Here is a 27,592-nt window from a genome sequence, read left to right on the forward strand (position 1 = left end):
AAGGGGTAAAACATTTTTTGTAATGTGAGGGATGAACATTTTTTAACAATATTGGCTACATTAGTTAATTATACTTCTGTTGAATTTGTATTCGCGTGTAGTAATTTATCAAACGGTATACCCATGGACGTATGAAGTAACACAATATCTACTCTCGATTAAATTAATTTATCGAAGAAATTTTTGCGTTATAAACGTTCGTAAATTTAGATACTCGCAAAATTTTTGGTTTGTTGAAATTGTTAGAAAATTATTTACCTGGGTAAGATTATAATTGTTTATTTTCAAAGATTTATTTCATTTATACTATTCTTGTTCTCCCTAAACAAATTGTTTAGCAATTGTTTGAAATTTTGGGAATTTTAGGGGCGATTGTTAAAATGTGACATTGCTTTTAAAAAAAAGCAGTCATTTTCAAGTTAAATTCGCAAAGTTTCTTCGAGTGCATTATACGGATATCCAATCTGCTGCTTCATACTGCGATGATTTTTGTATTTAATCATGTGTTTATTCATCAACACAACATTGACATGTACTAATTTTTTGTATGTATAATATAACCCATTGAAATTGTTTGATTATTGCCTAAGAAACCCCAATGTTTACATTATGAAAATACAAAAATTTAAAGCTACCGAATTCTTTTTTTCAAAAACGACTGCTGTTTTAATAGTAGAAAACTATGTGAGAGAATTTACGCAGTGTTCACGATGTTTGCTTTTTTCGCCAAAATCAATTTCCGCTCATTCTCGAAAATTATTCCAGTTACACGTCATTTTTAAATGAAATTCGTTTTAGGAAACCTGAGGCTCACATTGCTTAAATCTTAGAGAATAATTTTATGGAAAGTAATGAAGTTAGCATTGAACAAAAAATACATGTGTAACCTTGTAACTACTGGCAGACATTGTGTGGCTAAGGGTGTGAAAAATATTTCCATCACAATCTCCCTCACTCCATCTCTTCTAACGAGCTATCATCTTCCTTAACTATAAGTAAACACCAAAACACGTTTCCGGTGGCAAATTTAACGCAACTATTTTTAAGAAACATTTCGGGCTAAAAAAATGTAAGTCAGGCTCGTCTCTAAATTTTTTATTAAATAAGAACTTTCGATATTTTGGTAAAGTTTTTAACTTCTGAATGAAAAGCCCTTGCAGGGTAAAAGATTTCAGATTCTAGTTTGTGTGTAATTTTGTTCCCTATACCTTTCATGGTCGCCAGTAACCTGTTACAGCACTTCTACAATGATCCGTCATTTGAAATAATAGGTATTATTCCTTGGTATTATCTTGAACTTGCAAAATGTTTCATGTAATACGGGAATTACAGGCAAGAACAAACCAACGCGTTAATGTTAATTGATCATTACATACATATGCTCTGTATGACATCAACAATGCTTCCAGCTCGTTTCAACTCCATCACGATTCCAAATTTCCAAAAAGATAGGACTGACAAACTAGACCTGATCAAAAGTGCCAACGCATTTGTTCAATGGACGACAACAGAAAGCAAATATTCAGAAAATTTACAAAGGAGAACTGGTAGTTATCATATACTATAGCCTTTCCCTGCATTATCTTTATTTCGCTTCGAATTTACTATTGTTTATTTTGAAAATAAATCTTATATAAAATATGGCGTTTCTATATTTCTATATATAATCTCCTGCATTTTGTGTAGGCTTTCGAGCGCGATATTTCGAAATTTGAAGTATGTTTCAGACAATCTAGGGGGCCAAAATTGTTCCTTTAATACTGAATAATTTAGCCCCTCCACTTTCAAAGTTGCTTTGCCGAGCCTGCAAAGTAAGGGTCATAAGTTTAAGTGGCCCAAAGCGGTAACAAAAATGCAAGCGAATCAGACTTCAGAATCAGATGCTCATAAATATGTAATCTGTGAAAATTAATACTTTAGCAATACTGCACTACACTTTACAAGAAAGAAACGAAGACATTTTGGCATATCAATTTATTAAATATTATTGCTTGTGGTGTAGCGATATTTCGGATTTGTTTTATTATACCCGAAACATCGCTATGAAGCTTAAGATATCTAAGATTTGACCATAAAGTTGTATCCTACAAGTTTAAAAACAAAAAAAAGAAATAGAAGAAGGCAAAAGAAACAAAAAGGTTATGGCTACGTTTATTGGTTTTGAATTAAAGGAGAGGTGAACAGCCGTGGCACGGCTGCTGATTGAAAATTCGTGATGCCTGAGATAATTTCAAAGGTCAGATCCGCTGGTCTGGAATATTCCGTAAAATCTTGACAATTGTTTAGCTTTTGTAATATTTAGTTAGCATCAAATCAGGTAAAAAATGGTTTTGCTGACAGATTTGCTGTTTTTATATTAAGGGGTAATAATTTAAAGCTGCTAGTTTAAAAAAGGTGAATTTGTGGCTTAAAACTGTACAGCACAACAACACGTTACACGTTGTTTTTTTATAAGAAACCTGGTGAAGGGCCTAGGTCAAAAAGTTTCTTATTTCTAGGCTGAAATTCCATGTTTTTAGTTCTAAAAGTTTCTTATTTAGATTTTTAATTTTCCTAGTAAAATAAGGGTTTCTTATATCAAATAAATAGCTAGTTCTAAAAGTTTCTTTAATTTTTGGACTAGTTGGTTTCAAAATAAACAAGAAGCCCTGCTGTTTAAAGATTTCCCCCATTAGCAATAATCTGAAAAAGTACTGAACTGTGAAGAGGACTGAGTAATATGGGGAAACAAAATCATTGAATATTCTAAAATTTTAAAATTCAATTTTTGATTATTATTGTAACCGTAAATCATAGCTAACTTAACATACATAAACTTCATTTCTCTATAAGAACAATTTTATAAAGAAAAATAATAAACCTGAAAATTGATGAACAATAAAACCAAAATAAAGAAAAACGGCAATGCTGAAAATTTATCTGTTTTCTCTTTTTCTCTGAAAAACAACTTGGAAAATATCTTTAAAGGTGGCAGCATTCAGTTACGAAAGGTTATTTTCAGACTACATATTCTTATTCTTTTATAACACACTTGTCACGATTTTATAGCTATAATATATTATCTTTCACCAAAAATATTCAGCCTCAACAATTCCTCTTTAAGGTTACTGTACAGGAAACAATTTTTTTTTAGGTTTTTTTTGCAAAAAATTCATGACATATAGAAAAAAAAATTCTCTTTCGAATGACATATTCTATATTTCATGAAAATATTTGGAACATCCCTTTTTTCTGGAAAAAGCCTTTTCAGAGGTGTTATATCCTTCACACCTTCGAGAAAATATGTGCAAAATGAGTTACATTTTTTTGGTTAACCTTTACCTTATTACAATTATAAGATGAAGAGAAATTGGGGTGAGTTTGCTATTTCTATGAGACATTTGAACATGTTCTGGTTGTCAGTTTTCAATAAAATTTTTTCATGTATATCTTTCAATTTTTACAAGAAAATAGGCACCTCAAAAAATTGTCTACAGGGTGATTATGCGCTTTTAATTAAAAAGAAAAAGATACACTCAATCATAGTGCCGTGTTTTTCCTGCGTGCGCAGAAATGGAGGTAACTTGTCCGCTTGGTTTGTTTACATTTTTACCTCCATTTCTGCGCACGCATCAGGCATTACGTAATCAATTAGATGCACGCGCAAGTAAATATCGGGACTGTGAAAGACAAACAGAACAATAAAATTTTTAGACTCTACCTCTTAAAAGGAACTTTAAATTGAAAATTTTCTTGGAAAATCAAAAGGCTACTTAACTATGGCTATAGCTCGCTATCTGGCTGAACATCTCCTCCAATGAAATTAACAGCTAGCTAACCAATATGTATGTATGTATGTATGTATGTATGTATATATTTCGTCAGAATTTTTTTTGTACATGTTTGTTCGCATTTACAATCAAATAATGACTGGAGCAAGTAGAAGACATATTTTGTCTTATCATCAAGCCCCATCTAGTTGAGATGGGTTAAAGAGAGGAGGTTAAAACTAACGTAAAAAAAAGAAAAAGTATTTACATTACCTCTAGAGTTGTAAAAAATTACAAAAATGTGATACTAAAAATATCGCGAATAATCTAAATCATTAAATAACAAGAAATGTTTAGTGGTTTTCTTAAAATGCGTCAACAAGCAAATAGTTTTTTTGTCTTCATCTAAAATTGTGTTCCATAATAATGGCCCACGAGAAGATATTGAGTATCGAGTGGTCACTAGAAAGGTCTTTGGAATGTTAAAATTGTTTATTGAATATCTTGTGTCATACCTGTGTTTTTTTTCTAGAAACTGATTTGTGAAGGCCTTGGGTGCAATGCCATATCTAATTTTATGCATGATTAACAAAACCTGGTGTATGTTCAATTTATAGATACTCAAGGCCCTTATTTTTCTCAATAACGGTTCTGCTGTGGTGTATCCGTCCTTGCCAAATATTATACGACATGCGTGCTTCTGTTTACTGTAAATTTTTGTAAGTTTAGAATGATTAGTGCTAGCCCAGACAATGTTACAATATGTTAAGTAGCTGTGAATAAATGAAAAGTATAAATTTTTAAGACAATGAAAATTTAGTAATGCTTCGCTTTGTATAATATTCCAATATTTTTCGAAATCTTATTCTCTACTGTTTGTATATGGCTTTTCCAAGACAGGTTTTCGTCAATAAGAACACCCAAAAAGTTTAAAGAGCTCTCCTTTTTTATGCTAATTTCATTTGTACATAGATCTGGTGTAAACATATTTTTGAATATATAAGTTATAAGTAAAATGGAATAATGATTCTTTTTAGCAACTTTTTTTAGTTTTTCAAATAAATTTTTGTATCCCTTGTACCTCTTTTCATTGGAGTATGTTTTCTTTTTTAAAAACTTTTCATATAATCTTTGCTTCTTCTTTGAGGATATAATGAGTCCTTTTATCATCCACGGACTCAACAGGCTTTTGCTTTTAACAGTTACACGTCTTTTCGGAAATGCTTTGGTAATAAGTCTGTCATAAACTATTTTTGAAAATTTTCCAGCTTTCCTGTTTTCTTTCATCTTTACTCTTAGTTCACGCCGAATTTCGTTTGTTTCGTCGGAAAAATCTTTGCTTATATAAATGCCAATGTCTTTTAACTTTTTGAGTTTCTTAAAATATGTTCTTTGTCCTTGTAATTAAAAGTTTAAATATAATTGTTCTTGTTTTTCCACCGTTTTCTCCTTCTTTGTTGCTTTTCTTCCCCGTGCACGTTTTATCACAATTGAATCTTGTAAGTGAAGTTTATCCCTAAGCAATCTCTGCACTTTTTCTTCAGTTTCTTCCCAAGTTTTATTTTCATTTTCTTTTAGATCATCTACACGTAAGTTAGTCCTTCGGTTTCTGTCCTCCAAAACACGTAGCTTCTCCTTTGACACATTTTTTTTTTGCGTTTGTTCGGCCAATTGACCTTCATAGGTGGCAAAACTTCCTTTAAATTCGTCATTAAGAACCTTTATATTTTCATTTACTTCCTTTGCAAAGTTATTTATTTTCTGGTCTATCAAATTGTCCTGTGTGAATTCCAAACTCTCTTTTAGCTCTTATACTTTTTGGTGGAGGAGACCTTCATATTTCTGTTCTATGTCTTTGATTTTATCGCCTAGAGATTGTAGGCACCTTTCTATCCTGTCCATTTTTTCATTTTGTAATTTTGTTGATCCAGTAATAAAATCTATCATGGATTTTTCAAATTTCACCATCATCTCTTCATTTATTAGGCGTATTTCTTCCTTTGTGAGGGCCATAATTTGTAATGTTTATGTTATAATAGAGTTTATTTTAATTATTATAAATATATAAGGTTTTTGTTAAAATTTTTGTTAAAATTGCTATTAAAATTATAATGTTCGTTAACGTCAAAAAACACGTGTGCTCTCTTTAAATGCTCAACTCATCGTAATAATATGGTTGAATACGATTTTTCTGATTCTTCATAAATATAAACATTTTATTTTCAAAAATTAGCACTACAAGCAGTATATAAATGCTAAATGTATAACACGTGCTCTACAGCTACCTAGCTAGCTACGATTTTTACTCTACTGTGTCCAAAAACTGGCCAGGTCAATGCAACAGTACCCAAAATATGCTTTAATGTGCCCGAGAATGTTTTGTTGGGTTTTGCAAACAACAGAGCTCATGTAGCACATCCCTTCTTTAAAATCTAAAAGGTGTCCAAAGATGGGGCTAACATGGTCTTTTGCCCAATCTTGTGACGCCTTGCCCAGTCTTAAGACTGTGCAATTTCATGTCCAATGATTGGGCAGAACATAATCACTATGGCGTTTTTGAACTCGATCCCTTCAAAAGAACGACTCGTACCTTAACCCCTAGAGCTTAGTTGAACAAAAACCGCCTCGTAAACATAACTGGAAACGAAAATTTGAAGAAGTATCTAGCATAGCTCATCAAATAATATTAAAATAACAGTCTATAACAATATTTGTGATCAAATTGTAACGCAGTCTTCAGTCTTTCCCAATTTCACGAATATCAAGATACGCACACGGCCGGCCTAGTGCTAGGTCGCGGGGTCAGGCCGGACTTTAAAAGTCGCGACGTTACGGCAATCAGTTAAAAAATCGGTCGAAGAAGAAGAAGAAAAAAACCGCCCGTTTTAATAAGATCTCGGATGTAATCCGAAATCTTAACAAGACGTATGATATACGAAAACAACCTCTCGAATAAAGTTTACAAAAAACTGTCTATCAGATTGTGACTGCTGTTACAAAGGTTAGACACGACATATTTTGCTATTCAGATAGGCTATAATATTTGTTACACACTATGCAGTTATTTTTTAAAATTGATTTATGAAATCTTTTTGAACGGAAAATTCCTCGAACGTGAAGCCCGGAAGAGAAATGCAGAAAGTTGATGGTCGATAAAAGTTTCTTACTTTCTAGGCATTTGAGAGATCTTCATTCTGGCTACATTCACTTTTGTAAACTTTGGCGGAGACACTTTTACTTTACCGGTTAGTTAAAAAATGATTTTTAACACTTATTTATATAACAGCAAAAAACAAAAACAAAAACAAAAACAAAAAACAAACAAAAAAAAATAATTACCAAGATGAGATTCGAACAGACGACTACCCCCGTTTCGGTGCTCAAAGAGGCAAAAAATTCCATTCTTTTGGGACACATTTGCGTTTTAATACAAGCTCACGAGCTTGTAATAATTCTGTACATTTTTAAACGATTTTATAAATGACGTTCGTGATTTCATCAAATTCAAACCAAAGACAACAGAAGGGCGAGAAACATAAAATTGTCGGCTGCCGGAAAACGATAGCATGTTTTGGTGGCACAATGGCGTCGCTTGCTGTCGATATTAATTAAATTCTCCCTGATTTACAGGGTTCGCGAAACCGAGGTGCCATGCTATCTCTTAAAGTTCTTGATTGACTGGGATATTATTTCGAATAAATAACTGGAAAGGGTATTTTATGGCTAATGACAAACTAACTGTGATCAGGCTGGAAACATATAGATTACTTGACACCAGCAAAACCGACAACTGCATTTATCAAGAACTGGATAAACATCTGAACAAAACAACAGATTAAACAAAAAGTACTTTCGTCTTGGGAGAGGGAGAGGGAGGGGACGTAATACTAAACCATTCCATCTCAATCATTAAAAAAAAACGAACCAGGGAAATACACTCCGTATTTGTACTGGGTACGTTCGCCTTCTGAAAAATGTTTCTTTCACTTTCCTTTACATGATTAGTTGTTTGCGACTATATATAAAATAGTAAACATTCGAGTAAACGTACAATGACAGTGGGTTCGCTTTAAATATTCCAGGAAATGTAAATAAAAATTTTATGAGGGTCACTTCATTTTCCTAACGCTGATTTCAAAGACAAAAAGGTGGGTACAAGACAACAACAAATGAAGTCAATCAGCTCTGTATCACAAAAAATAATTAATATATATTACAAGAAATAAAATAATTTTAACAACTATACAACGTTCTGATGTCAAATAGCCTATGAGTTCAAAATTCGGAAAAAGTATTCGACCTAAAATAATACGAATTTTTTTTGAACATTCATCATACGAATAATACATACACTTTTATGACAGCGAAACGAATGTTCACACTATCACATAAAGCTAGGGTGAAACCATTCCCGACCCCAGAGCTATTTGAAATAACCTCGAAAGTAGCTTTGGACCTATGCACTAAGCTTTTTAAGTTTTTTATGTAAGAACTAAAAAGTGTGGTATTAAAAAAACTTGCTTGACAAAAACTTTTGGTAGAAAATGTTCAGGAAAATAGATGACTTGCCAATGTTTACAAAAGGTAAAACGCTTGAGGTTTTTTGCACATGCACAAACATTTCTGAAAAAAATATTGCTTAAAATTAGTGAATTTTTTTAAGAAGAATTAGAAGAACATATTTAGAATTTAATTCCAGTTCTTTATATATATTCCTTTTTTTGCAAAAAAGCGTGTGCGTTGTATATTGGCATTATTTTTGATCATCCCTTTTTTCTTTTACAAAGATTTGAGCTTTTACATAATATGCATAATACTCAAGTTATTATGAATTAAAAAGAAAGTTTTGATGGAACCTAATTTGGGGTAACCCTCCTTACAAAGTTTCTAAAATATTCTCACATCAGATATTAAAACTAACTTTCAGCATAAACAGTTGAAATGTCAAATATCAAATCTGCCTATTGTGTATTACAAACAAAAAAATTAAATTCCAGAATTTTTTTAATCTTTTTGACAGAGTATTAAAAGCCTGGCAGGTTGGCTCAGTTGGCGGGTAACCTGTTTTGAAAAAAATTATACTTTATGGGAAGAGTAAACCCATGACATGATTTATGATGTTCTTGGATTAAAAATATGTACTTATTTTTTGAAGAAATAGCAGATCAAAGGTGTAAACAAAGGTGTACCAATGGTTTACTAGATCAAATCCAAGGTTTCCTGTTTTCGTTATTAGCTTTAACGAAATCACTTAATACAGAAAATACTGACATATTTTTGACAAAGTGAAACTGATAAGACATTTGAAACATAATATGGTTGTTTCTCTTCTGTTTAGCTTGCAATGTGTTTTCTTTTGCTTTTTCAACCTGACACTGGCTTGTTAAAGTGATATTATATGAATCGAGTCAACCCACTGATTCAACTCCTCCTGAGTTGGAAAACCAGCCAGCTGCTTTAGGAGAATTAACTCGCTTCATATAAAGTCAAAGAAATTTTTAATAGTGGTCTACCATATGCCAGCTGGTTAACTTAATCACAAATGAGTCAATCCATTTTATATAGTCAGGATCGGACTGGATCAATAAAACAGTTTTCACAGAAATATCGTCTATAGAGCTAGAGATAGATATATGGCAACTTTGTGGGCAATATACTGGATAAATAGTGTGCTAAATTTGTATATAAAGTGAGACTTTCACTTAGCTAGCTATATGTAGGTTCAGATTTACATGTAGCCTAAACTTTAAAAAGTTTTTCGAAAATTTAAATAAGTGCTTTGGAGTCATCATCAAATTAAATAACTTTTCAGGATCTTCCACTGTGTCCCCACAAACGATAAGTCAAATTAAAATTACAAGCACCATCAGGTAATCGAATCAAGGAAAATATTCCACATATAGTGGAATATTTTCATTACGTGAGCAGATAGGTCCAGAGCTACTTTCGAGGTTTTATTCTCAAAGAGCTCTGGGGACGAGAATGGGGTAAAGTCTCCCTAAAACCTCCAAAGAGGTTTGTATACTTTTCCTATTGTAACTGGTAGACGTAAGGAAGTGGTTTTATGAATGTCAATTTCAGCCAGTGTTTGTACGGGGCTGAGAAAGGTGGCTGCTTTGGAGGTTCCCCACTGTAGCAGTAAATATTCTGTTAGCTATTGTATTTCCATTGAAATTAAAGTAACTCACCTCAAGTAAGGCATCGTCAGGTAAATCTGTACAATGAACAGCATTTTTTATTTTATCAATTCCAAACCGTGCTCTCAGCGTCTGACTTCTTAAATGCCGAGCTATTTCCTGTAAAAATAAGATTTCGTATAACGTAAATTTCAACTGTAGCCATAGCCGACGTCAAATTAAATTTTGATTTCACATGAAAAAGTATGGTTGATTTTTATAAAGTGAAATTATTATTTTTTATACAAACTATAAAATTTTATCCTTCAGTTAAACAAGAAAGAAGTATGACAAGAAGTTTCTTTAAGCTTTAACTCGAGAAAGTTTATCTCACGAAAAATTTTCAACCTTTTAATTAACCTATTTTCTAGCACCTCCGAAGTAAAAGCACTCAAAGGACGTTTAAAGTTGACACCCTACAAAAACTTTTGGGCTTACTAAAGTTTTTCCTAACAAATTATTTTGAAGCTGTATTTAAGATAATTTTCAAAAACGACTTTTCGCCGTGCACAATTATGTTTCATGCGATATGACAAACTTAGAATATATTACCGGGTCGGAAGGACCGACTAATTCACGAAAGTTCGTTGCAACATTCTTGTCTTTCGTAATTTCCATGGCGATACAAGCACCGTTACATAATTCGTCCACCATTGGCTGAAATATAATCGTGAAATCAATAAAAATGTGCAGCTTTCATTCAGTTCTCCCGCAGAGTAAATAATTTGCTAACGGGCGATACTATTAATAGCCAGATTTTATTTCTGTGCAATTTTAAAGCTGTGCTACGGACACACGAAATGCGATCTATAAAGGGCGGTTGGGACGTCAAATATCTTACCATGTACTCGTTTACAACTCCTTTATAAATTTCATAAAACTCCTCCGCATTTGCTTTCTCCAATCTAAACATCTGAAGTGTGGATACTTGAAAGCCGGCTTTGTAAATAGCTGTAATAATGTTCCCTGCTAAGCCACCAGCAACTGCGTGAGGTTTTATGATGCATAACGTACAGTTGTTAAATGTCGCTGATACACGAGGCGACGCTGGTCCAAAAAAGAATTCAATTTCCTAAGAGTTTAAAAAAGACAAACAAAGGATTAATAAATATAAACAGGGACGGTTACAAAAAAATGATATATCATTTACCCTTCTTGCTGATTCATCAGAATCGGAACCATGGCATGCGTTTTTAGTGGCATCTAAAAATAATTCCATATAATTCACCAAATGCAAAAAACACGTGCGTACTCTTACTCTACTTCTGAATAAAAAGGGTAAACTAACGAGCCGTTTTTCAGATGCTGATGACAGGAGCAGTTTGAATTTTATCCTTGTAATTATACGTTCTCAACTAGACGCGAGAAAGTTTGTATCAACAATATACCTGTTCCATATACCGCCCGTATAGAATAGGGCGCATCTTCTTTGGCTTTTGCAGTATTCGTGGGACCTAATGTTAAATTTTATGCTGTTTATATCTAAACATTTTTTTACACGCCGTACATGCTAACTTCAAAAACAAACCTAGAAGATCTCGCCACCTTTTTACACAGTTCACACCCATCAACTCAATCGCAATCACTGGGCCACTGGTCATAAAATCAAGCAGTTTTCTGAAATACAAGGGGAATTTTGGTCATACAATGTAATTTGACGAAATGAATATGCATAATACGTAGGCTATTTAGAAACCCCTCTATGCGATCACTAGGTTTAACAATTGTGACAAAACTCCCACTTTTGCCACACACTTACATAATTCGTGTGTTAAAGGATTTTAGGAAACAACCAGCATTCTTACAAAACTTGCAATTCGTATCAAAAATTTGTGTTCTTTAACGGCCTTAAAATATAAATGGTCTTAAAAATATTTCTCGATATTAAAAATGATAAGAATTAACTAAAGGCTCAACAAGACCTGACCATAATGTGCAGCATTAGATTTACTAACTCAAAAAATGGCTTTCCATCGTGTTCAACATAGAATTTTGTGGCTTCTGATCTAAAAAAATCAAAAAGATAAAAATCAATTTAGCACCTAAACAGTGTATAAATATCATATGACACATATAATATTTATACACTTGCATGCTTGCCTAACTTAATTAATTATGTAAAAGTTGTAGCAAAGAAATGAATAGTCGATTTATCCATGATTGAATGAATCGTTTCCTCCGTGATGAGATCTATTCTTGATATCATAAATATGCAAATCATGTAATTCATAATTGGTGCGAGAAAAAATGAGGAAGAGAATACTCAACACTCTTCTAAAATCACACAAAATACAAGAGTAAACAGTAAGAAATGTTTCAAGTAGATGGTGGAAGAAAGACAAATTTAAATAAAAAAAAAAGAATGAGGAGGAACACATTTTTCATCTCGTCTATTATTTTACTTCTAAATGTGGAAAACGGGGCTTCGTTTCCTCACAAAGCGATCTACTGGGAGGTCGCACCATTCATCTACACAGAAAATAACAAGACGAAAGGAATCATACCTGATTATTATGAACTTTTGAAAAAACACTGTCACCATAGTACCAACGTGATGAATTTCACGTTAAAGATGGAAAATGACCAGAAGCTGCATGATTTGCTTTCCAATGCGAACATAACATATGGAGGGGATGGTACGTTGAAAGGCATAACAGAAAATGAAGCGGCATGGATGCCCTTGCTGCGCATGCCCAACCCGCAAGACAAACCGATGGAACGCTCTCCACTATTTTACTCACCCTATATCGCAGTTATTGTTAAACGGGAAGAAATAGTATTAACTTACAAATTGTGGTTAGGGATAGCAAACTGTCGTCACATCTTTGTTCTAGCGACGATTTTAACGGTGTTCTTTGCAATTATGGTGTGGTTATCGGTTAGTACTAGGTTATTGGTAAAGTTTTTGCGAATGATAAACAGTGCATTGTATTTCAAAAAGTATTGTTGAGTTCAGTTAGATTATAATAACCTCACTTAGTCAAAAGCTGCATTTATCTAGTTTTAGAAGATTAAATTTCTCTCGAGAACTAATATTTGCAAGGTTAACAAGTCCTAATACTTTGCGTTTCCCGGAAAAAATTCGCGAAAAATTAATTCACTTTAGGTACATCTATTTTTTTGTAGGAATGGTTTGGAAATCCCGAGTTCAGCAAATCTTTTGTTGTCGGAGTAAGTAAGGGATTGTGGTGGGCAGTCGTAACCATGACAACTGTCGGGTAATATTTTTTAAACAATACCTTTTTTCAAAGATTTGAATTTCACAGACCTTAAGATTACGTTGTGCTTTAGAACCATCATATGATTTTAGATATGGAGACACGGCACCACGTTCGGTATTGGCGAGAATATTTGGTACGATATGGATGGTGACAGGACTTATCATCGCTTCTCTACTCACAGCATCAGTTTCGGAGAAACTCAGTGGAATAGGTCATTTGGAGCTCACGAAAGATGTCAAAGTAAGCTTGCATAAAAAATTTTCCTTGCTGCTCTTTCTTTTTGTTTTTTGCTTTCTTTCTTTTCTCGCTATATTTTTTAATTTTTTAATTCGCGAAAGTTTATCCAGTAAATTTCGAAGTATTTTCCGCTAATGATTTTATCTTTTACAGAAATTTGTTTAGTAGGTCTAAACATGTTTGAAAATAAACTCTTTGTTCCCTAAACATATTTAAAAGAATTTCTTTATTCGCGAAAGTTTATATCGCAAAATATTAGTAGCATCTTCATTCACCAAAGTGTATCCAAATAATTTCGCGAGTTTTTCACTGCGCAAAAGTTTTTCTCGCGCAAGTTTTTTTGCTAACTAAACCAAAATACTAAGAATTCATTTGGCGAGGCTAAACATTCGAGAAATTTCTTAGGTAGAGTTAGCAAAATTTAAATATTTCGCGAAAATGCGTTTGCAAATGTGATTTTTTGTAGAATTCAGTGACATAAAATTTTGGGCAATATCAGACCACTTATTTTTCGATAAACCACGTTATCAAAAGGCTAATAAATTCTTGCATTTTGATTGGCTAATCTACGGTAATAATAGTCTATATTTTTATTTTCATCAGAGAAACCGAGAAATGAACGCAATTTTAACTTATTGTTCAATTCTACAGTGCAAAAACCTTATTTTTTACCTCATAGGTTGAGTAAATTTATTGTTTTCCTGGAAAACGAGAAATTGTCGGCAAATTGATTCCAAAACATAATTTTTATGAAATTAACATTCACGGTTGAATTATTCTTTTGTTTACATATAGCCATTATATTGTCATGAGGGAGCCAGTACACTCCAACACCAAAAATGTTTAGTTAACGTGTTTGAAATACATTAATTTAATTATTAAAAGAAGGAAAATTTATCGTATACTAAATTACACGATCACATTGTGATAACTAAATTTGCTGTTAAACAAAGACATTCATAAACCATAAACAATAATCTACCAAGTATACCAAATACAATATGTAAACTCGGTTTGTATGATAAACTAGTTAACGCACTTTTTTCCCAAAAATATCATATTTCGTCATATTTTGCTCTTTTAGTTCTCGTATAATATCTAAACGAGAATATAAAAAACTATTTCGGATAATTAAATCACTCCCCGAAGGAGAGTGATTTATTAAAACAGGCTGCTGCGTCTTGGTAAGATCATTCTTTTCGTCTTGATTTTTCAATATGCGGTATATAAGAAAGTAGAACCTGATACCTTAGATGATACCCGGGACTCGATACCCAATACACTGCATAACTCGATACCCGAGAGCCTTTTATCGATGCATGTGACGTTGTTTTTTATATACTCCTTCTTAACGAAGAGGAAAACTAAAATTTTATTTGTTTACCCTCAATAATAAACAAAGTAATCTCAAGAACTCTGAGGGACAACAGAATTCATAAAACACCGTCGAGCAGTTTTCTTGGCCTTGCACGAGAGTTTGCTTTGCGCAAGGGCACAAAAACTTTCGTAGTAACATTTTGCTGAAGCACTTTGGTGGTGTTGGTGAGAAGAACTTGGTACTAAGAAACAAGTAGTTCAATCACTGAGAATTATCAGGTAAGAATTATTGTTTCCTTTATAGCTAGGTAGTTATGCTACCTTTTGGAAAACGGACTGTTTTTTTCTAGCCATATAGAACTAGCAGGAAATTCTAGTTTGAGTAGCTAATAGTTTTCCAACTGAATTCAACACTTGAATTGTATCTAGCGAGGAGCTAACTAAAACTTAAGTTTACTTTATTAGTTTTCAATTAATTAACAATACATTATCATAGAATAGATAACAATAGATATTAAGTGAATAGCAAATACAAATATTTAACTTAAAACTTACCTGCCGCGAAAAAACAAGTTAATTTCATATAAAAGAACTTAAAAAGTTGCCAGGTATATTTTTACTATAATTATGCTCAATAACAACAATTATAATTATGCTCAATAACAACAATTATATGTTTTAGACCTAGTTTATGACGTCATAATTTCGCATAATTAGCGCAACTTTCAATTGCCAGGTATATTTTTATTATAATTATGCTCAATAACAACAATTACATGTTTTAGACCTAGTTTGTGACGTCATAATTTCGCATAATTAGCGCAACTTTCAAGACAAAAATCTCGAGAACCAATAAAGATTTTTCATAAAAATAACGGATTCCTAGACAACTTTTACTGATCTTTTATATGAGCCTCGCGGAAGGTAAGCTTTTAGAGATCTTGATCTAATTGTCTCTTTTTAATGTTTTTTTTTTTCAAATAATTTAAGTAATGGCTTCTAAGAGACAATGAATAGCAACCCGATGTATATTGATACTCAGGTTGTGTCAAAATTGTACTCTCATTTTTTTTCTTTTTTTTTTCTTTTTCAGAACATCCAACATCAGCATTTTCAAGACATCTTGAGCTGTAATATTTGGACGTTAAAATTTTCGTTGCTGAACTAATAAAATAGTTTAACTGCTTCGTTGATTGAACTTGTGCCCAAGTTTTGAATCATCGTCATTTTAAAACAAAATTGATAACATGGAATTTCCAGAATTTTTGGGATTAATGTTAAGGAAATTTTTTTTAGCAAATATATACTAAATATGTGAAATGTTACTAAATTTTTTAAATATTAGTTGTAGCTATTGTATGTCATTTTAAAACTTTAAAGGTCTTCAAACCTGGAAACCCTGTGTTACCAGGTATATTGCTAACGGCGGAAGTCTTCAAGAAAGTTGCGGTTTTTGAAACATATGCAAAATATGAGAATTTCGCTGCTATAAGACAACCCATAAAAAATAGTCAGAACCACATGAAAAATATAATCTCGTATTACACAAAGACTGATGTGACCTTTTAATAAACACGAAACGTTAATAAAGTTGGTACAGTACAAATAAACATTGAAAAATACATTCATTTTTATTCCACGTTTTCTCCCGCAAAAGATCTTAACTTCGTAGAACCGCGAAAGACACAATTTTCTGATCGGCTTCTTGTTTTAAAAATACTTTGGATATTTTTTTCGGCACTGTACGATAACTACTACTTATCGCTAATAGGTACAAAGTGACCAAATTTGGGCTCAGTGACTAATATTTTGCAACAACCAAAATATTTTTTGACTTTATTTTTTGGCTGATTAAGTTTTAACGATTTTTGTTTTTCTTTTATTATAGTGCATTAAGAATCCAAACGCCTTCAGGATACAAAACGTTGAATCTTTTCAGTTTAATTTTTTTTTTTGTTCACATTATTTATATATAACGTATTATTTTATAAATCCAACAAGTATTTCCAAAAATAATCAGCAAAACTGCTTACAAAAAGTAATTTTTTATTAATATTTTACAACTAGAAATTTTTACCGATTTTTTTTAACGCATCATATTTTTCATATAGAATATTAGACAAAAATCGCAAATGTTTCTCTCGTTTCTCTGATTATAGTATGTATGTCATATCTCGTAGGCCTCTGCACTCAAAGGATCCTTCACCGCTCGCTTGATTAAAAATAACTACCAAGCACAAGTAAAAGGTAGCTACTATCTTCTGTTATTGCTTGCATTTTTATCGTCAGAAAAAGAAAAATCTCTTGAATAAATCCACAACACTCATACACACAATAGCGATAAACTTAAACTAAAATACGCCCTAATTTTTTTCTTAGAGTACGATTCATATGTTGAAGTATTGAATGCAGTGAGGAATGGAGATGTTCTTGCCGCTGTTTTAAATTCTGACATTGCAGCGTACTATCAAGATAATATCAAAGATTCTAATAACGAAATTCCACTGACTATAGTGCACTTGATAAATCTTCAAACAAAAGTAACTATTGGTGTTCCTAAACAATCTCATGCCGATCTCAACTATACAACGTGTGAGCAGATGAACAAGGAGAAAATATTGGAAAGTCTTTTACACTTGTATAGAAAAGTACTGAAGGTAAAATATATAATGAAATTGTCCTAACTGTATATCGTAATGAAAATAGATGAATGCAAAAGTGTAGAAAAAAACGAGCATGAAATTAATTTTTAAGGCCCGAATAGACGGAATAATTTTGTAGATCAATTTTCGAAAAATATTATTCGTCGGAATATATTGTTAAAAATAATACACGCAAAAATTTTAGGTCAATAATTATTCAATTCTTAAATTGATTTAATATTTTTGTATACATACACGATATAATATAAAGAACAATCTGAATATAATTTATCATAACATCAGACATGAGCGACAACGAAGAAACTATTTTGTGCTCCTTAATCTTTTCAAGCAGTTTCACGCTCCATTACAGAAATGAAAGGGAATCATGTAATACAATTCCTTGCCTTGCGGCTTGATACGATCTAAACGTACTTGGTAATACAAAATTATCTGACATAATTTTTAGTCGCGTTTCTCTTCACTGCTATCTACTCTCTTTTACGTGCATAAAAACATTTGAAATGAATGAAATGTTGAGTATGAGTTTCGAAAAAAAGTAAGCAGCTGACGGTTTCCTTTAAAGTAATATTGTTCTGACGAAAAATTGATGTAATAAAATCAAACTAACTTGAATTTATTAGATCAATTTTTGATAGGATTTTATTGAAATACTTTCACCAATAATAATTTCATTCATCCTATTTTGTAGGTTGATACTATATATGTGGCACCTCTGCTCGATTTCTTTAAAGAAAACGATGTAATAAAGTTTTCAGCAATCGGTGTTGCTGGTTTAGTTGTGGGTGGCCTAATATTTGAAGTTTACTGGAGAATGACAGAGTATATGCAGAAGCAAAAACAAAGGGCACCTGAAATTGGCGACGAAGTATACCATAATGAAAGTGCAAAGGAGAACATCGAGCGGTCAAAAAATTCAATTAAACTCGAGTTAGAAGTTATGCGACTGAGAACTGATGTAGCAACAGTCAAAGATCACATCGTGAAGTTAAGCACCATGTCACAATACAACCAGAAATGCTCTGTATGTTCGTGGCAGACATAAACACATTTCTTTTTGCATGATAAACTAAAAACTTACCACCTTATTTGCTACTTTTTAAATTTAATTTTACTTGAAAGTCTTTAACAGGTTGTTTGCTCACCTAGTTAATGACATTTTTTTTGCTTGACAAACAATAAAATTTTCTTCATGTATTCTGTTCAATATTTCACCAGCACGGCCCACTGCATCTGGTTTAATCATAGCATAAGTCCTGTGTGTTAAAAAACATGATCAGATGAAGCCTGTATTGTTAGTATTGGTAGAGGTACTTGTACAATTATACCTTTTTTAAAAGAAAAAGCTTTTTGGTCTGAGTCTGCATGCTTCTTAACTATAAAACATTTATTTTATGGAGAGCCTACATTATAGCATCTTCATTCTTCTCATTGAGTGTTCTGTTGGTTAATATTCACTTTTTGATTTTCTTAAAATGTCAGAAGTTTTAAAGTTCCTATGACCCAAGACTTGTTTCTTACACCATGGTCCGTATAAAAAATACCGTACAATGTAAAAAAAAGCGCCCAATCTAGAAACATAATTGACAGTGGCTAAAATAACTATATACATACTTCGATGTTGTCCTCTCAAGTTTATTTCTTGTAAATTGGTCGGCATAGTCAGTTATTTTAAGCTGAAATAAAAATCTAAATAATAAATATTTTTTATTTAATGAAAATTTACTTTAGTCCGTATCCAATCATACGAAAAATATACCTGTCTGGCATGGATATTGATAATGGCACCAATGTACAAATCTTTCATTGAAAGTTCTTCGAACCGTGAGCGTTTTAAAAATAAACGTCTGTTCTTTATATCAAACTTAAAAATAATAATTGGATAAAAATATGAATAGACATTCTAAAACTGAAATTCTGGTGGATGTGCTGGCTTTATGTAGGTAGTCTTGTATCAAAAATGATTGTAGTTGGTTGGTTAGAACAAAACTTTTAGACCAAATAAAAAACACAAAAGAAACATCATAGTTTCATTATATAACTAAAGTATAAATTTTCCAGGCTGATTACGTAATTTGATTTGCAGCAAAATTTTTAGAAACCGAACATTTTTAGATGTTGATGATGACAGTCTCAGTAATAAAAAAACAAGAGTTACCATTTCAATTGTTGCATCTTTGGCATAGAATAGAAATTGATACCTCCGGACCAGAGCAGCGTGAGCATCATACCATTCTGCAATAAATGCATAACGATCATCTGGACTGGCCTGTAATAGATAATATCAAGTTTTTATTACAAGAGTTTCAAAATAAGCTTATAAGAAAATAAGAATTTGTGCTCATATTTACTTAGATTTATTTATTTTGGAAGCCAATGATGATTAGAAAACCACGCCTTTTATTACAACTTTTGTAAAAAAGGAAACGGTAAGAGGATTAATGCAATGTTGTAGAAAGGAGTAACTTCCACACTATAAGACCAAGACAGAAGTATTTGCAGTTAGCAAGGATTATCTTTTGCTTTAGTTTAATAAAGCAAACAACTGGGTGTGGAAATATAAAATATTTACCAATTTTGGCTCAAAATAGTATTTTTAGGTAACTAAAAAACCTTTGATATTATTAGGATGTCAAGAGATATCAAGATCTAAATTCCAACTTTACCAATTTATATATTAGGGCAGCAAGACACACGTCTTTAAAGGTCTGACCCCAAATTGGGTTGCTTAGAAGTCATCCTCATATCAGCATTGGAATTGTGGGTTACAATCTTATATATTATTCTCAACTAAAAACATTATATCTAACACAACAAATCAGTTCAAGAAACACGATTATAATACGCACATAGAGTTACATACTGCAAATTACTGATTAAGCACCCTGGACACTTATTTAATTTTTTTAAATATTATGTTGTATCTGGTCACTGGAAGTTTATTTAACACATGGACTCTTATTCTGACAAGGTGTTTATTTGGCCACTTGACTCTTAATCTACGGTATTTTCCCATGTTACCATCAATAAAGATGAAATGAATATAAAAGAAAAAGTGTAACAGATCTGTACATGGGAAGAATAATTGTTAACTCCATCAAATCCATTCTATTTGACAAAATCCAAAGTTTAAGTTATTGTGACAAAAATAAACATATTTCATATTTTTTTGTCAAAATGACACTCGTTTACTCATCCCAGGCCTTTCAAATTTTTTCGAATGACCGAATAACTCTGGATCTGCAACTTAGTTCGCAATAATTTTTTTGGGTAAGCTTGTAGGCCCTATATGTTTCCTTACAAAACTTGATTGCGAGCCGACGTGCAGATCCCAAGTTATAGGGTTGTCAGCAAAATATAAAGAGGCCTAAAATGAGCAAACGGGTGTCATTTTGGCAAAAAAATTTATGTTAATCAATTCACTTTTATAATATCTATGCATTGATAAAGTTTAAATGCACATCCCTTATAAGGTCTAAAATTACTGATGATAGAAAATGTCAAGATTTGCTATTACTTAAATATGACATCATAATTTATGCAGCATAATTAAATTTAAAATTCTTTAAATGAGAATATCTTGAGAACGAAAAAAGCTTTTTAAAAAATTTAATTTTGATTTCTATAATATAAGTGCAACATCATTCTATACTTCAGGTTCCCTTTAAGATAACTTGTGTTATCTAAAGATAGCGTTATCTTCGTTTCAAACGCAATAAGAAACATGGTAGTAAAGACAAAAAAAATTATAATTAAGAAAGAAATACATTTTTAAAAGAAACTTCAAAATTACTAAAACTCATAAACAGTCACATACATTTATATTTATACCGACTTCATACAAATTTTCATTTATCAAACTGTAGTCCTGCCTCTACTTATTCTAAGTTAAGTAAAAGACCCAAGCTGTTAAGATTGTTTATGGATGAAGCAGGAACTTGCAACTTTTAAAAGCATTGCACAATTTTAAAAGTTTCACAGAATTGAAAGTATTAAGGTGTTTTTAATATATTATATTAAATATATTATTTAAAAATTTCAAGTAACTATCTTCTTCGTTCCCAGTGGGTTTTAAGCAGGAAACTTTGCCATGTGTGTTAAATTTTTATTAAGAAATAACCCCATTCACACCTAAAGTTACAACATGTTTTAATGTGGTTTTACAAAGCCATGTTATTTATATACCCCTTTATACCACAGAGCTCGTCTCCAGAGCTCTTTGAGATTAAAACCTCGAAAGTTTATCTTAAAGAGCTATGGGGTCGAAAATGCATGTCGAGACTATTTTATTCGTGTTTTAGGTTTAAGGATTAAATGCAACAAGTAATTGCGTTTTTCTTTCGTGTAAAAAAGGGAATCTTCAGTTTTCTCGCAATCCTAAGATTACTTTAGTTAACTTAAGATAGCGCTAACATCACAGGTAAAAAAGTCGTTAATGTTAGGGACCGTCTCAAAATGTTTGTACGGAGTTCGTATAATTCCTATAAAAAACATTGTATCGATTTATTAAATCTTTCGTATCATTTTATTTTTAATACGAACTTTTTCGTATCATCAAAATTACAAGTTCGTATAAAGTTTGCATCATTTAAAATAAAGTTCGTATGTAGTTCGTATCATTTTTAAAGAAGTTCGTATAAAAATTTGCTTATACATAGTTCGTTTATTATAATTGGACTATTATCTATAGTTTTATATTGAAATTTTTTCAACAATTATAAAGTTCGTTTCGTTATACGAACTTTGTTTATTTTAATTTGATTTATTATCTAAGGTCTTTAGGGATCACCTCGACGGCATTGTAGAAAGCAAAAACATCTCTGTAGATCGTTAAAAAATCATGAAAACAGGATCGTAGAAAACAGAAAGATCATCGTAGATCGTTTAAAAATCATGAAAACGGGATCGTAAAAAATGAAAAGATCGCCGTAGATCGTTTAAAAATCATGAAAACGGGATCGTATAAAGCCAAAAGATCGCCATAGATTGTGTAGATTGAACCTATGAATATGCAATTTTATGCAGTCTTTTTAAAGAAGTCAACCTCGTATATTTTACTTTTTTTATTTCAGGTTTTGTTTAAAGTTCGTATCATTTCTTTTTGTCTTTTCGTTTAATTCTTTTGTTTCTGGTTTCGTATTAAAATAATTATGCGCGATTACGCCGGTACTTTTGAAGTTCGTTTCAAGATCGTATAGCAATTTACTTTGTTCAAAGTTCGTATCATTTCATTTTGTACGATGAAAAAACTTCGTTTAAGTTCGTATCATATATTTTAAACTCACACAGTAAAAACGCAAATATGCAGTAAACAGTTCTATTAGCAAGAATACTAAAAACAACAACAAATAAATACAAAGAGTCGCGAGCATACACAAAAACAACTAAATATACACAACGATAAATGAGTGAGCATACTACTATATAAAGACGAAGTAGCTATACAGCTGAGTCTATATTACAAATATATACATAGTAGGTAATGCGAATATCTAGAAAATAGTTAGCAGGGAGGGCGGAAGAGCAAATTCAGCTAAAGAACTGATATTTAAATAAAGCTAAATAATATATCTAAAAAGGTTTTTTTTATTTTAAATTTTTTCACAGCCGTCTATGTGATGGAAAACAAGTTGAAAAAGTAGCATTAGGAAGAATATGAAATAGTAAGAAAACTATAAAATTTTGAACAAAATAGCAAAAACCCTTTTTAGATACAGCCCAGCTGGGAAGAATCTGTCTTGTTTTTCGCTTGTATTATAACTATTTTTGCAAAAGTAGCTAATTTTTGTTATAAATCACATAAAAATTTAAACTTCTGTTTAACCATGTAACTATTTTTGCGATTACAAAATTAGTGCATCCAGCATTTTAGTTTTATTGCAACAAATTACGACGAACAAAGAATCAACTTCTAGTGGCCTTAACAATAGTGGTCCTAAAGTAATGTTATTGATTCATCTTGTTGACATTCAACCAAAAAAAAAATAACATCATTGATTATCTTTTATGCTCATTATATTTTCACGAGATGGGATGAGAAATTTTTTTTTCCTTTTTTTTTCTTTAAAACTTTTTTGCTTGATTGTTTTCGTCGGTCGGGCCCGTAGAACAATTAAATTATAGTCGCCTTAATATCTTAAATTTATTGTTTTTTTTCTGGCCGCTATATTTAACGATCTTGTTAACCTCTTTTTCCCATCTAATAAGCGGGTCGTCACAAAAAATTTCTCTTTATTCTATTCGCTATTGTTTGTGGAGACCAGACAAAACAAAACAGAAAGAAGAAATCACAGCATTGACTGGTGGTTATTAATTATGATAATTGCTTATCACGCTCTTTTTTTACTTTATTAGCAAGACCAGGATTATTGCATATTATAAGCAAAAACACCCAAGGGGGGGGGGGAATTCTCATTGTGATAGTTGAAGATAGTTGAAGCACTATGAAGATAATTAAATTTAAAGCAAATAAGGGGAAATTCTGAAAATTTGGGTATTTTAATTGTCTAGATCTGATACTGTCTCCATAAGGAAACAACTAACTATTTGAACAAAGCAAAATAATCAAAAAGGAAGACAGCTAGCGAGGTGAAGCTCTCTTCAGAAACAACAACAAGAAGAGGTCGGTGTTGCAAAGAAGATAAGGTAAAGGTAAGTAAGGTAAAACGTTTAAATAATAAAGAATAACACAGAAACTTTGATTGATTTATCTGATATATATCATGTTCTAAACTTTGTTGAAACATTTATAAAAGCATTACGATAGAAACACAGCTACAGATGCTCTCCCTCATTCACTATTTTTTCTGTAATGGCATGAATCCAGCAACCATGTGATCGATTTTGCCGTGCGTTTATTATCACATGATTTGTGCAATGAAATGCAATGGCGGTTCTGTAGGCTAAGAGAAATTGGGGTGCGTTTGTTATTTCTATGAAACATTTAATCATGTTCTGGTTGTCAGTTTTCAATAAAATTCTCAGGATAATGTTTTCTCATGTTTCATTTTTTCCCTTACGAAAAGTCATTTTAAGCAGTGGCTTATAGTCAAATAGTTATGTCACTGGTGAATTTACCAAATCGTCTCTATAATTAAGATTTCGGATTACATCCGAGATCTTATTAAAACGGGCGGTCTTTTTCTTCTTCTTCTTCTTCGACCGACCGATTGCCGTAACGTCACGACTTTCGAAGTCCGACTTGACCCCGCGACCCAGCGCTACTCCAACTGTGTGCGTATCTTGATATTTGTTAAATTGGGAAAAGAATTTCATAACAAATATTCTTTAGACTGTTATTTTATTATTATAATGAGCTATGCTAGATACTCCTTCAAATTTTCGTTTCCAGTTATGCTTTTAACCAGGCGGATTTGGTTCAAGTAACCCGAGTTCTAGGGGTTAAAGTACAAGTTGTTTCTTTCGAGATACAGGGTTCAAGGAGACTATATTTGTTATACTCTAAGGTCAAATCAAATTTTTTTTGAAGAGAGAGGAATATTTGGTTGGGTTAGTATAATTATTTAACAACCTAAATTCCAGTTCTATCAACGTTTAAGATATTCTCTTCATTGTATCTATGTTTTCACATATTAAGATGCAAATATCATCACGTTTTCTAGCCATGTGTAAATCTGAAACAAACCGATTTCAAGATTTTAGCTAGCTAACATAGGTTTCAATGCAGCATCCTGCTGATCCAGCTAGCTGTAGCTAGCCTTATTTATTCTTATTATTTTAAAGTTTGGTATACTTATTATAATTTATTGTCATGTTGGGGTTGTGGCTCTCTTCTAGCTAGCCCTTTAGCTACTTCTGTCAGAAGAGTAAAAGTAGCCAAATGCAGTTTGGCTAGCTACAACAAAATTCTTAATCAAAATTTCTTATGCTAAGTGCAGTTAGTAGGTAGCGACACCTTTTATTACTGTCATGAAAACTTACTCTGCAAAATAGAATTGATTGTGATTTTTTTTAGCTGGACAGGGTAACAACAGGCTGTTTTTCCCGTGTTTTTTTGAAAAGGGTATTATGCCTAAACGCATTGACGACACAGTTTACCTGTACTAAAGCGCTAAGTCCCATGTTAATGATGGCTGTTTCCTGAGTTTTTGTTTATCCGAAGTTACGATAAAGTTTTTTTTCAAAAAAGGGTATTATGCCTATATGGATATGTGTCATTGTTTGCCTGTACTAATCCCTCAGCCTGGAGTAATATTAATTTTTGAACTTTTAGCGGGAACGTTCTCTGAAAATAAAGAAAGATGGCTAACTGTTTTTGCTATAAAAAGGTAGCAACAAGTTTAAACTGTGTTTTTATTTTAGCTAAAGTTGTGAAAAGTAATTTTATGAAAAATATATTACACCGGAAAGATCATAAGATTGTGCGCCTATATTTTTCAAAATATGTTACACCGGAAACACCATATGTTCTGCGCCTCACTAAATTTGCCATACTATGAAGCGCTTCACCTGAATGTGTGGCACAGTTTACAGCTCTTATTAATCGCTTTTTCAGGCATTCAACACCAGGTAACACAGTTACTTGTGCCTTAACCCGGCATTTTGACTCCGGGTTCCCCTGCTAGTCTAAATGTTAATACCACGGAATCCCATTTTGGATTTAGACTCTATTGGTAATTTAACCTCTTTGTTTCTTTCGCCATTTCTTTTTTTTTTTGTTTTTAAACAAAAAGGATCCATCTTTATGGTCAAATCTTAGATATCTTAAACTGGATAAAGATTTTAGTCATATCATAGGTATAATAAAACATTTCCAAAATATCGCTACACCACAAGCAATAATATTTAATAAATTGATATGCTAAAACATCTTCGTTTCTTTCTTATGAATGTTAAGTGTAGTGCAGTATTGTTAAGTATTAATTTTTACAAATCACTTTCAGTATATTTGTACTACATGAAACATTTTTCAAGTTCAAGATAATACCACGGGATAATACCTATTTCAAATAACGGAACAACATTGTAGAAGTTCTGTACAAAACAGGGGACCTAGGTATAGGGAATAAAATAACACACGAAAAAGAATCCAAAATCTTTTAGCCTGGAAGGGCTTTTCATTGTTTGTTTAGATAATCATGTAGTATGCTATAGCTAGATAGCTAATTGCAACGAGGGGTCCCTTCAATTATGCATTATCCTCTAAAGCGTTAATATTTCGTGTTTGGTTAACTACATATACAGCATGTTTAGCTAAAACTGGCAGGGATCAACGTGTTTTGACTTTATTAAAACGTTAAAACAAAAATGAAATGGCTACAACTCACCATTACGAACCGTACTTTCTCTTTTAAATAAAATGCTGTTTATTTTGTTGCCAAGCAAAGCAGATCGTCTAAAACATGTTTTGTTGTTTTGATCTTTTTCTTTTTGACTTAGCATACGTCAGCCGGGATAAAATGGAGAAAACGCAAGGAAATCTTAAGGCGCAGAGGACAGGCGCGCAGAAGCTCTCCCGAGGGAGGGGTTGGGGGTCAAAGTTTACGGGCATATCGGAAAAGTGGGATGCGGGATGCTATGGAGTTATATATGTGGGAGAATATTCGCGTATGCTTTTCGTCGCGTCGTAATGCTTTTCGTTGTGTTGTATCTTTTTTCGTAGCGTGGGTTTCTTTGACTCGTAATAGTTTTCGTCGTGTCGTATATTTCTTTGTGGTGTGCTTTTCTTCGCAGCGTAATGGTTTCCGTCGTGGCGTATTACTCTTGCTGGTGTGGTGATCTCACGTTTCGTCGTGTCGTATGTCACTTCGTGGGCTATTTCACTTTGTGGCGAAATGGTTATGCTTATTTTACACGGAATTACTAATTTCGTGAAGCTTTTACACAATATATATTTAACTTTTTTTCTAGTGGCTTTGGTCTTTCTACTGGGTAAAGCTAGCTATTATTTTTGTTATTTTCTTTTAATAAACGATACGAATGTATCGTTTATTAAAAGAAAATATAGATTTGGCTAGCTATACATTTTTATCATGCTACACTGTATAATCTATTATCTATTTTGTAGTTTAAATGGATTCTGATGAAAATATCAAAAATCAAGTAAACTAACTACATTACATAAACATAAATTATTACATAAAACTCTTACACAACACATATTTTTTCTTTATAATCACAAACTTTCTGCCCTTTTGAAAGAATTTTAAAACTTTATATAGGCATATTTGAATAATAAAGTGAACTAAGTCAATTGTAGCGCGGATAGT

General features: G+C 32.1%; 2 protein-coding genes across 2 annotated transcripts; one reads left to right on the forward strand and one right to left on the reverse strand.

Moving 5' to 3' along the window:
• Nucleotides 1-7,919: 7,919 nt before the first annotated feature.
• On the reverse strand, nucleotides 7,920-26,798 carry LOC130636055 (nucleoside diphosphate kinase 7-like). Its single transcript, XM_057445642.1, has 13 exons — nucleotides 26,651-26,798; nucleotides 19,522-19,632; nucleotides 19,123-19,227; nucleotides 18,978-19,039; nucleotides 18,509-18,619; nucleotides 11,881-11,931; nucleotides 11,454-11,542; nucleotides 11,314-11,379; nucleotides 11,076-11,128; nucleotides 10,767-10,997; nucleotides 10,478-10,582; nucleotides 9,938-10,045; nucleotides 7,920-8,049 (listed from the first exon to the last, which is right to left on the reverse strand). The coding sequence occupies exons 1-13, from the start codon at nucleotides 26,651-26,653 to the stop codon at nucleotides 8,017-8,019; spliced, it is 1,128 nt and encodes a 375-aa protein (XP_057301625.1). The 5' UTR covers nucleotides 26,654-26,798; the 3' UTR covers nucleotides 7,920-8,016.
• LOC130636054 (glutamate receptor ionotropic, NMDA 1-like) lies at nucleotides 11,925-19,064 on the forward strand. The gene is made up of 6 exons (XM_057445641.1): nucleotides 11,925-12,803; nucleotides 13,052-13,143; nucleotides 13,236-13,386; nucleotides 16,881-16,947; nucleotides 17,080-17,357; nucleotides 18,055-19,064. The coding sequence occupies exons 1-6, from the start codon at nucleotides 12,237-12,239 to the stop codon at nucleotides 18,406-18,408; spliced, it is 1,509 nt and encodes a 502-aa protein (XP_057301624.1). The 5' UTR covers nucleotides 11,925-12,236; the 3' UTR covers nucleotides 18,409-19,064.
• Nucleotides 26,799-27,592: the final 794 nt, after the last annotated feature.

This window comes from Hydractinia symbiolongicarpus, chromosome 3 (assembly GCF_029227915.1).
Source record: "Hydractinia symbiolongicarpus strain clone_291-10 chromosome 3, HSymV2.1, whole genome shotgun sequence".
In the NCBI taxonomy this organism is placed as follows: domain Eukaryota; kingdom Metazoa; phylum Cnidaria; class Hydrozoa; order Anthoathecata; family Hydractiniidae; genus Hydractinia; species Hydractinia symbiolongicarpus.